Below are 12,375 nucleotides of genomic sequence, written 5' to 3'. Positions count from 1 at the left end.
AGGCCCAGTATGGAACTGCCCGGCTGATAAATCAAGTTGGACTAATAAAACAAAAACATGACAGAACAGTACAGGCCCTTTATGGAACCGCTCGGCTAATAATGAAATTTTGACTAATACAACATAGACTATCATAGCGCAGTACAGGCTGATTATGGAACCGCTCAGCGAATAAATAGTGGCGGAACTGTGTGGCTAATAAAGGATGTTAGACTAATGGGCGGCACAGTGGCACAAGTGGTTAGCCAGAGACCCGGGTTCAATTCCCGCCTCAGGCGACTGACTGTGTGGAGTTTGCACATTCTCCCCATGTCTGCGTGGGTTTCCTCCGGGTGCTCTGGTTTCTTCCCACAGTCCAAAGATGTGCAGGTCAGGTGAATTGACCATTGTGTTAGGTAAGGGGTAAATGTAGGGGTATGGGTGGTTTGTGTTTCGGCGGATCAGTGTGGACTTTTTGGGCCGAAGGGCCTGTTTCCACACTGTAAAGTAATCTAATCTAATCTAAATAAAGTTGCACTCATAGAACATAGAACATTGTAGCAGAGTCATAGGCACTTTATGGAACCTCACAGATAATTAAGGAAGTTAGACCAATACAACACAGAACATTACAGCGCAGTACATGGCAGCGCAGTACATGGCAATGCAGCTTAGGCTCTTAATGTAACTGCACGGCTAATAAAGGAAGTTAGACTCAAAGAACATAAAAGCTCAGCATAGGCTCGTCTAATACAAGGCGTTAAACTAAAACAAAATTGAACATTATAGCACAGTACATGCTCTTTATGGAACTGTTTGGCTCCTGGAGGATGTTAGGCTCATGTAACATAGAACATTACAGCGCAGTGTAGGCGCATTAAGGAATCGCTCAGTTAATAAAGGAAATTAGACTGACAGGACATGGAACATTAGAGATCAGTACAGGCCCAATATGGAACTGCCCGGCTAATAAATCAAGTTCGACAAATACAACGTAGAACATTTTCGTGCAGTGCAGGCCCTATATGGAACTGCTCGGCTGATAAATAAACATTAGACTAATACAACACAAAATATAACAGCGCAGTACTGGGCCTTTCTGGAACCGCTCCGCTAATACAGGTTGTTCGACTCATAGAACACAGAACATTACACCGCAGTTCAGACCGTTTATGGGATCACACGGCTCATAAAGGAATTTAGACTAATACAACATGGAATATCACAGCGCAGTACAGGTTGTTTATGGAACCACTTGGCTAAGAAATAAAGTTACACTCATAGAAAATAGATCATTCCATCGCAGTACTGGCCCTTTTTGAACTGCTCAGCTAATGCAGGAAGTTAGATTCACAGAACATAGAACGTTACAGTGCCTTACACACCCTTCATTGAACCGCTTGGCTGATAAAGGAAGTTTGACTAATACAACATAGAACATGACAGTGCACTGCAGGTCCTTTATAGAACTGCCTGGGCAATAAATGAAGGTAGACTAGTACAACATAAAACATTACAGCGCAGTACAGGCCCTTTAAGGAACTGCTCGGCTCATAAAGGAAATCAGACTGATATAACATAGAACATGATATCTTAGCACAGGCCCTTTATGGAACCGCCAGACTGATAAACGAAGCTAGACAAATCAACATAGAACATTACAGCGCCGTACAGGCCCTTTATGGAACCACTCGCTAATAGAGGATGCTATACTCAGACAACATTGAAAATTACAGCGCAGTACAGGCCCTCTAGGCAACGGATCAGCTAATAAAGGAAGTTAGACGAATAAAACATAGAACATTACAGCACAGTATAGCGACCTTATAGCGACCGGTCCTCTAAAAAAGGAAGTTAGACGAGTAAAACAGAGAACATGAAAGCGCAGTACGAGTCCCTTATGGAACTGTTCGGACAATAAAGGAAGTTAGACTCATAGAACATAGAACATCACAGCTCAGCACAGGCTTTTCATTGAAACGCTCAGCTAATAGAAGACTTTAGACTAATACAGAAAGTGTACTGCACTGTAATGTTCTATGTGGTATTATTCGAGCTTCCTTCTTCATCCGTGCGGTTCAATGATTTGCGTGTACTGTGCTGTAACGTTATATGTTCTGTGTGACTAACTTCCTGTATTAGCCGAAAGGGCCAATACTGCGATGGAATGGTCTGTGTTCTATGAGTCTAAAGTCCTTCAATAGCTGAGCTGTTGCATAAGGGGCCTGTACGGTGCTGTAATGTTCTTTGTTATATTATTCTAACTTCCTTTATTAGCCAAGCGGTTCCATAAAAGGTCTGTACTGCGCTGTAAAGGGCTATGTTGTATGAGTCTAACTTCCTTTATTAGCCAAGTAGTTCCATAAACCGCTTGTTCTTCGCTGGAATGTTCAATATTGTATTATTCTAACTTGCTTTATTATCTGAGTGGTTCCATAAAGGACCTGTACTGCGCTGTAATGTTCTTTGTTGTATTAGTCTAACACCTTTGATTTCCTGAGTGGTTCCATAAATGGCCTCTATTGCGCCATCGCATTCTATGCTGTATTCGTCTAAGTTCCTTTATTATCTGAGTGGTTCCTTAATGGAACCTCTCGGCTTCGAGAGGATGTTAGACTCAGACAACATAGAACAATACAGCGCAGTACAGATCCTTCGAGGGAACGCTTGTCTAATAAAGGAAGTTAGATTAATGCAAAATAGAACATTACAGCGCAGTATAGCCCCTATACGGAGTCGTTCAGCTAATAAAGGAAGTTTGACTAATACAACATAGAACATGATGGCGCACTACAGGCCCTGTATAGAACCATTCGAATAATAAAGGACGTTAGGCTTATACAACATAGAACATTACAATTGCAGTGCAGGCCCTTTATGGAACCGCTCGGCTAACGAAGGAATTTAGACTCATGGAACAAAGAAGATTTCAGCGCAGTAGAGGTCCTTCATGGAACCGCTCAGCTAATAAAGGAAGTTAGACTAATACAACATAAAATGTGGCATCACAGCAGAGGTCGCTTATGGAACCGCTCGGCTAATAAAGGAGGTTAGGCTCAGAGAGCATCACAGTTCATCACAGGCTGTTTATGGAACTCCTCGGCTAATAGAGGATGTTAGAGTCAGATAACATAGAACAATACAGTGCAGTTCAAGCCCTTCAATGAACTTCTCGGCTAATAAAGGAAGTTACACTCATAGAACATGGAACTTTACAGCACAATACAGGCAAATTTTGGAACCGATAGGGTAATACAGGAAGTTAGTCTAATACAACAGAGAACATTACAGTGCAGTACAGCCCCTTTATGGACACTCTCGGCTAATAATGGAAGTTAGACTAATACAACATAGAACATTACAGCGCAATACAGGAGATTTATGGAACAGTTTAGCTAATAAAGGAAGTTAGACTAATATAACATTGAAAATTACAGTGCATGACATGCCGTTTCTGGAACTGCGTGGCTAGTAAAGGACGTTAGACTAATACAGCATAGAACATGACAGCGCAGTACCAGGCCCTTATGGAACCACTCGGCCAATAAAAGAAGATAGACTGAGACAACAAAGTACATCACAGCTCAGCACAGACCGTTTATTGAACCGCTCGGCTCATAAAAGACTTTAGACTAATTTAACATAGAACGTTATAGCGCAGTGTAGGCCCTTCATGGAACCGCTCGGCTGAGAAAGAAAGTTAGACAAACGCAACATAGATCTTGAAGGCGCAGTACAGGCCCTGTATAGAACCGTCCCACCGATAAAGAAACTTAGACAAATATAACATAGAATATCACAGCGCAGTACAGGCTCTTTACTGAACCGCTCAGCTAAAATAGAAAAGTTAGACTCATACAAGGCAGAGCATTATCGGACAGTACTGATCCTTTCTGGAACCACTCGGCTTTTCAAGGAAATTAAACTAATACAAAATAGAATATCACAACGCAGTACAGGTCACTTATGGAACCACTCGGCAAATAAATAAAGTTAAACTCATAGAACATACAACATTACAGCTCAGTACAGGTCCTTTATGGAACGACTCAGATAACAAAGGAAGTTAGACTAATACAACACCGAACATTGCAGCACAATATCGGCCCCTTATAGAACCGCTCGGCTCATAAAGGAAGTTAGACAAATATGACATAGTACATTACCACGCAGTATAATCCCCCTTATGAAACCGCAAAGTCAATAAATGAAGTGAGACTCATACATCACAGAACATTACAGCGCGGTACAGACCCTTCATTGAACCGCTCAGCTACTAACGGACGTTACACTGATCCATCATAGAAAATTAAACCGGAGTACAGTCCCTATATGGAACTGCTCGCCTAATAAAGTAAGTTACAATAATACAACATAGAACATTACAGCGCAGTGCAGATCCTTTCTGCAACAGCTTGGTGAATAAAGGAATTTATGCTCACAGAACAAAGTAAATAACAGTGCAGTCCTTTTAAGAATCGCTCAGCTAATAAAGGAAATTAGGCTGATGTAACATAGAACATTATAGCGCAGTACAGGCCCTTTATGGAAACACTTGGCTGATAAATGAAGTTACACTCATAGAACTTAGAACATTACAGCAAAGTGCCGGCCCTTTATGGAACTACTCGGCTAATATAGGAAGACAGACAAATAGGACTTAGAACATTACAGCGCATTGCAGGCACTTTATGGAACCGCTCAGCTAATAAAGGAAGTTCAACTCATCGAATGTAGAACATTACAGCGCAGTAAATGTACTTTAAGGAATCGCTCGGCCAAAAAAGGATGTTAGCCTCATCGAATAAAGAACATTACAGCGCAGTGCAGGCCCTTTATGGAACCACTCGGCTAATAAAGTAAGTTAGACTAATACAACATAGAATAGGACAACGCAGTACGGGCCCTTCGTCCCTCGATCTTGTGCCAACCTGGAAAACCAATCCAAAACCCATCTCACCTACACTATTCCATTATCATTAATACTTTTGTACGGTGATCAGTTATCTAGCCTTCCAGTTGGTGAGTCTACTACTGCTGCAGCCATAGCGTTCCACGCCCTTACTACTCTCTGCCCTCTGTCCTTTTTGTATCACCCCTCAATTTAACCTGTTTCCCCTTGTGCTAACTATCACCATCCCAGGAAAAAGGCTGTCACTCTCCACACTATCTAACCCTCTGATAATCTTATACATCTCTATTACAATACATCTCAACCTTCGTCTCTCTCACGAAAACAGCCTCAAGTCCCTCAGAGTTTCATTATATGACCTTTACTCCATACCAGGCAACATCCTGGTAAATCTACTCTGCACCATTTCCAATGTTTCCACATCCTTCCGAAAATGCGGCAACCCGAACTGTATGCAATACTCAAAGTGCAGTCGCATCAGAGTTTTGTACAGCTGCAACATAACCTCGTGGCTCAGAAACTCAATCCCTCTATCACTAAAAGCTGACACACTGTATGCCTTCTTAATAACCCTACCAAACTGGGTGGCCGCTTTCAGGGATCCATACACATGGACACAGAGATCATTCTGCTCAGCCACACTTCCAAGAATCTTCCCATTAGCCCACTACTCTGCATTCCTGTTACTACATCTAAAGTCAATGACTTCACACTTTTCGGCATTAAATTCCCTTTGCCACCTCTTAGCCCAGCTCTGCAGGTTATCTTTGTCCCTCTGTGACCTGAAACATCCTTCAGCACTATCCAAAACTCTACCCATCGTTTTACGCCCTCATCCAGGTCACTTATAAAAATGACAAACAGCAGTGGCCCCAAAACAGATTCTTGTGGTAGACCACTTGTATTCCAGGATGAACATTTCCCATCAGTCACGACCCCCAGTCTTCTTTCAGTTAGCCAGTTTCTGATCCAAACCACTAAATCGCCCTCAATCTCATGCCTCTGTATTTTCTGCAATAGCCTAACGTTGGGAATCTTATCAAAAACATTTCTAAAGTCCACATCAACTGCTTTACCCTATCCATCTCTTTGGTCACCTTTTCAAAGAACTCAGTAAGGGTTATGAGGCACAACCCACCCTTCACCCGTGTTGACTATCCTTAATCCTAGGGATTATGAATCCCATCTCTTATAATCCTTTCCAACACTTTACCAAAACCGAAGTAAGGCTCACTGGTCTATCATGACAAGGGTTGTCTCTAATCCCCTTCTAGAACAAAGAAACAGCGTTTGCTATCCTCCAGTCCTCTGCTGCTATTCCTGTAGACAATGACAATATAAAGATCAAAGGCAAAGGCTCTGCAATATCCTCCGTGGCTTTTCAGAGTATCCTAGGATAATCCCATCCAGCTCAGGGGGTTTATCTATTTTCATACTTTCCAGAATTGCTAATAGCTCCTCCTTATGAATCTCAATCCTACCTAGATTAGAGTGGTACTGGAAAAGCACAGCAGGTCAGGCAGCATCCGAGGAGCAGGAAAATCGATTTTCGGGCTAAAGCCCTTCATATCACAACTAGTCTGTTAGCCTGTATCTCAGTATTCTCCATGACAACATTGTCGTTTTCCAGTGTGAACATTGATGACAAATATTCGTTTCGAGCATCTCCATCTCCTCAGGCTCCACGCACAACTTTCCACTCCTGTCCTTGACAGGCCGGAATCTTACACTCATCATTCTTTTCTTCCTGACAGGCCGACAGAAAGCTTTACAGTTCACCTTAATCCTACCTGCCAATAACTTCTCGTGTCCTTTCCTGGCTCTTCTCAGCTCTCGCTTTCTCTTCTTCCTGGCTAACTTGTAACTTGTGGGCGGCACGGTGGCACAGTGGTTAGCACTGCTGCCTCACAGCGCTAGAGACCCGGCTTCAATTCCCGACTCAGGCGACTGACTGTGTGGAGTTTGCACATTCTCCCCGTGTCTGCGTGGGTTTCCTCCGGGTGCTCCGGTTTCCTCCCACAGTCCAAAGATGTGCGGGGCAGGTGAATTGGCCATGCTAAATTGCCCGTAGTGTTAGGTTAAAGGGGTATGGTTGGGTTGTGCTTCGGCGGATCGGCGTGGACTTGTTGGGCCGAAGGGCCTGTTTCCACACTGTAAGTTATCTAATCTAATCTCATCACAAGCACCTGAACTGACTTTTCATATCTCCTCCATACATTAGCCTCCTGCTTTCTCTTGACAAGGAATTTTACTTCTTTAGTTAATAACAGCTCCCTCTTGTACATCCCAATAACCTAAAAATATGAATCCTTCACCCATACACCGGCCCCTCAACCACACATTCATCTGCTATATCCTCAATTCCTATCATCATTAGCGTGTAGCACCGGCAGTATTCCAGGTATTACCACACTCAAGTACCGACTTTTTAAATTCCTGGCTAACTTTTGATATTCCTCTTTCAGAATCTCATCATTTTCCCATCCTATGAAATTGGTTCCAATGTGTATATTGACCCTCTGCTGGTCCCTCTCCCCATCAGAACATTTTCCACCCTCTCTGAGACATCCTTCACTCTGGCATCAGGAAGGCAACACGCTATTCTGATATTTTGCTGCTGACCACAGAAACATCTGTCTGTAACTCTTCCTCGAGAGTCCCCTAACACAATCAACCTCTTGTGTTAGGGACATCGACGTACCCCTCATTCCATTAGAGCCAGTCTCAATACCAGAAATTGGGTCGTGCTCTGTTTCCCGAAGAATCCATCCCTGCCTCCATTTTCTATTCTTGTTTGAGATGGGGTGAGTCACAGAAGGCTCCTGCACTATCTGCCTATCTCTCCTACCTTTCCAGGAGTTAACACATCTAGCTGACTGTATCTGAGATCCTTCTCCCTTCCTGTTCCTCCAATCCATCCCACCCTCTTGCTCTTGGAAATGCCTCATTGTGTTTAACTGTCGCTCCGTCTGATCTATTCGATCTGATATGATTCATAACCAAAGATATTTATTGCCAATTTGTTGCTCAGTAACACTTATAATCTCTTGAAACTCGAACATCTACAGACCCAAAAAATAGCACCGTCTTATTGCCCTACAAAACACTGCTCCAGGCTAACTTCATACTTATGGCTTACATTTTTAAATTTTAATCAAGAGTCAGATCTCAGTAAAACACATATTCAAGAACCCAATATACTCATTCTTTTTGATTTACAGCAAGGATACACTTAAAACTACTGACTTATCTGTTTCTGTGCTGGGACTTCTCCCAAACAGCCTCCTCCAAGATGAGTTGTGAATTTCGGTGCTTGTTAAGTTTCCCTGGACTCACTCCGATGTCCAGCATTACATGATTTCAAACCGCAAAGGCAGTAGGTGGCGAAACAAAGTTACTCAGAAAAATTTGTAATGAACAATATGATAATGATTATGTGTGACTGCCTGACCCGATCTTGAAAATAAAGACATTAAGTTTTGTCCTAGAAGAAATAGAGCCTTATTGTACATTAAGTTTTCTGCATAAAACATAAAACGTTTTATTAAAAGAATGTCGTTAAATCAGCAATTTAACTTCACATTATGTGCACAAACTTAAAACAATAGACCTTTTAATATATAGTTTTGACAAGAAACCCCCCCCCCCCCCCCGTCCCCAACCAAATCAATTAAAAGTTCAAGTAGGCAATCTAGTGGCTGTTTTGTAGTATTGTGTCAGCTGAAACACTGGAAAATGTTTGAGCTGATTGTATTTTGGAACAGTTCATTGACTGCTTCCCATGGTATATATAATTTCGTGACTAAAGTTGGTCAGTACTGAAGGTCTGTTTCCGAGATGTTCAACACTCATCATCACTCATAAAGCTTTTCTTTCTCTTTCCGAACTGTTTGATGTACTTGCCTGTTAACAATTTTCTATTTATATAGGTCACCCTGACTGCACTGCATCTCAACTTTCCCCAGTCTTCTTCAGTAAATGAATATTTTGCTTGTCCATGCTGAATATGAGATTGACAATGCACAGCATTATACTCCATCAGCTGTTTTTTTTTGCTAAATCTGCTTAACTATATCTTCCTGATGGAGACTCTTACTGTTCGACTCATTACTTTCTTTCGTGACTCTGTATTAGTGTGACTACAGTTTGTGATTATGAATGTTACAGCACTGATCTCCCGTTACAGTTTAGTGACCTGCAAATGACTATTTTGCCTCAATCTGTTTCTCATCATGATTCAATTCTCACTCTAAACTAGTACATTCATGCTGTCACCATGTGCTGTGAGAACGGACTGCAACATTATATCGGAAATATTATAAAATGGCCTTTTGAAATTCATACACAAAACATCTGCAGGCCATCCTTTATCCATTCTGCTTGATTTGTCCTCCTAGGTTATGGACTATTTTGTCATCATGTTTTGCTTTTCATAAAGCACTGCTATCATTGCTTCATTTCGAAATATCTTGCAACAACCTCCTTTGAAAAAAGCAGTGTAGCAATATTTTCCCCTACGGTAACAGTTAGACTGACACAGACATTATTTCCTGGTTCTTTTTCCCAACCTTGGATTGAGGCAGAGATTCCTTCTTGGTAATCTCAGGCAGTGAGAGGGATTGAACCTCAGTCAGTGACAGGAATTGAAACCATCACAGTACATCATAAACAAGCTGACCAGCTAACAATCCCTCTTTCAGAAAGTGCAGGTCAGAATAGAATCAGAAGCGGTCAGTCCAATCCATCTGGAAAATGGAGGTGAGGCTGTGCAATTCAGAGGCTGAACTACTGTTCAGGATTAAAAAAGCGATGCTGCTGAATAAAAAGAGGTTGTTGTGATGTTAGACCATGGCAGGTAAAACAGTGACAATGATTTGACTGGACGCAGGGTAAATACCATGACGACTATTTCACCCTGAGAAATGAGTAGGCACACAGCTTGAAACAATGTATTTCGAGAACGTTTAATTTTCACAAGTGCAATCCTCTGCCACATCAGAATAGGGAGAACACATGTTGATATTTACCGAGTTTGGGAAGAAAGTTTTGGTTTAACTTTTTTTTTTAATCAACAGGAAAGGAAGTTTCATCATCTTCGTCATCTCTTCCCTGAACTTGGTTTGTGTGGCTACATAAATACATGGGTTTGTACAGGAACTTAAATACATGAGAATGTACCCAGACTCTGTGACAATATATGTTGGAGCTGTGTGATCCCCTCGGTAATATGCTGTTGTGGTGAGTTTGCTGGTTAAAAAGTTAACGACTGCTGTTAGCCACAACAGAACAAAACTGCCTGAGACACTGAACAGTAACACGATTGATTTCCTTCTGCTTTTCATCTCTGGGTTGGTGCTATTCTCATTGCTGAGACCACGCAGTCCCCTACGGATTTTGCTGGTCACTATAATACGCTGGACTGTCAAAGTGTTAAACAGTAATATCAAACAAAAAGGCAGCCATGCTACTAAAATACTTTTCATCCAAGAGTAGGCCTCACCTGCAGGCAAAGTATAAAAGGCCATATTGGAGCGACAGCCCCAGGCAACTTTGGAAATTATTCGGCTGGGTTCATATGCAAACCAGAAAGGTATGTTCTCCAAAGAAATCAGGGCAGGCAGCGTCGTTAAAATCACAGTGGCAGTTCTCACTGTGCAGTAGTTTGATTTAAACTTCTGACAACAGATCGTTACAAACCGATCAATTGTAAAAAAGACAGTGAACCACACAGACATATCCAATGTGGCAGGATTAACGCAGAGAATGAACTTACAAACAGCAGTGTAGGATAGAAACGAATGTGGAAAGTGATAACTCAAAATGTGATACACAATGACATTGAAAAGTATCACGAGGAAATCTGCAGTTGCCATGGCAATCATGTAAGCCAAGATACATTTAGAAAGTCCACAATTTCCACTGGAGAGAATGACGATAGTCAGTAGGTTTGCTGTAAGAAGGAGAGAGAAGAGAAATAGATATCACAGAAAATGTTTGCGTCATAGTCAGAGGTGATTTTACATTGAGTTTCCCAAAGACGATTTTTTATAATGTAGACCAACGGCACTGACAGTTTCTTTTGATAACAAAACTACATTTAAAATTTAATGTCGGTGCTCTTCTAACAATCTTTATATTTCATTGATGGCAATGTCTAAATTATTTCCAGATAATTGCTAAACATTTTTGATTCCAACAAAATTTTCTGTTTGGACACAAACATTGCGTTAACTTCCCAGGATTGATTTTCTTTGTTGATACTCATCCTGGAGGAGCCACAGAGTAAATGTGCATCACTGAGTCTGTCTTTCCCAATTCCTTCTGATGGATAAGCGTCTCTGTAATGAGGACTATTCCTGAAATTTGTGACATGAGCACCATGACCTTCACTGTTCACGAAGAAAAATAACATTGCCTTACCAAGAACGCCAAAGGCTGCAATAACAGGATAGCAGAAGTTCTTTATATGGAGAATTGTTACCATTCTTACGTTAAGAATGAGAAAATTCCGTCACGTTCCCTGGCTCCTTGTGAAATCCATCTGAGATCCTTAATTTCGCTTCCTTTATAGTTCAAGCTATCGCCGTGAGATTACATGAGATCATACGTTAGTTTTGTCAAAACAATTAGCGGCAGAACTGCAACAATCAAGAGATGGTTTTCCACCTCAGTGCGGCTGGATCATCAGGAAGAAAATTAGAAAGCTCAGGGCATGAATCCCCAAACATTAAACCTGGAGAAGGGAAGATTAACCCAAAGTGTAGGGAATATTTTGCGAAGGCTGGATAGGCCATTCTTTTAGTCATTGCTGTTGTGGCATCATGCTAATGTAAGAAAATCTTCTATTAACTGTCACTTAATGATATTGTTTCGCCTAAGAATGACAGTGGAATATATTGGTACTGACTGCTGCTTTGTTTCTCACAGGGCAATGCATTGAGTAATGTCATTCGCAATTATGGGATCATTTATTGCACCTGGTTGGCACCTGCTAATATTCCTGGCGATGCCAGAAATCTTGCAATAATGTTAACTTGACTCTAACAAAGCACAGGAAGTACTCTAACTTGGTGTAAAGTTCTGCAATCTTATGATGCAAAAGCCTGGCAGTGCACACACATTCATTCACTTTGAGACACACACACACACACACCTGTGCAACCGGCGTGCACACATGCGTACACACACAGTCTTTCACATACGCACGCACGCACACACACAGTTTCTAAGGAATTTTGGCTGCAAGCCATTATTAGGATTTCTGCAAAATCTGTGTGTCAGATTAACACGGGAAATTCATCCAACTGGCTCAGGCTCAAGCTTCCCCTCCCAGATAATGAAAACTGTTCATGTGGACGTTTAGAACCAGGAATCTAACAAAGCAGAATGCAGAGAATTAACAACGATATTTGCAGTGAATTTAGAGAATGCTTCCATCCTGTTGGGAATGTGATATCACACAATCATTGCTTAATATCGTACAG

At 41.6% G+C, this 12,375-nt stretch overlaps 1 protein-coding gene across 1 annotated transcript; it reads right to left on the bottom strand.

The window, feature by feature from the left end:
- Nucleotides 1–9,942: 9,942 nt before the first annotated feature.
- Nucleotides 9,943–11,375, bottom strand: LOC148147024 (putative G protein-coupled receptor 139). The gene is made up of 2 exons (XM_087996213.1): nt 11,312–11,375; nt 9,943–10,841 (listed from the first exon to the last, which is right to left on the bottom strand). The coding sequence occupies exons 1-2, from the start codon at nt 11,373–11,375 to the stop codon at nt 9,943–9,945; spliced, it is 963 nt and encodes a 320-aa protein (XP_087852339.1).
- Between the last annotated feature and the right edge of the window lie 1,000 nt (nt 11,376–12,375).

Source organism: Chiloscyllium plagiosum, unplaced genomic scaffold (assembly GCF_037043375.1).
Source record: "Chiloscyllium plagiosum isolate Xiang-an unplaced genomic scaffold, Cpla_swu_hap1 HiC_scaffold_18, whole genome shotgun sequence".
NCBI classification, from domain to species: Eukaryota; Metazoa; Chordata; class Chondrichthyes; order Orectolobiformes; family Hemiscylliidae; genus Chiloscyllium; species Chiloscyllium plagiosum.
The sequence above is the reverse complement of the archived record's forward strand: the minus strand, read 5'-3'. Positions and strand labels throughout refer to the sequence as shown.

Excerpts from the sequence above, each read along its gene's own strand:
- LOC148147024 (XM_087996213.1), bottom strand. The coding sequence starts at position 11,375 with ATGGTAACAATTCTCCATATAAAGAACTTCTGCTATCCTGTTATTGCA. Across the intron at positions 10,842-11,311 it reads TGCAGCCTTTGGCGTTCTTG|CAAACCTACTGACTATCGTC; the intron begins GTAAGGCAATGT and ends TCCTTCTTACAG.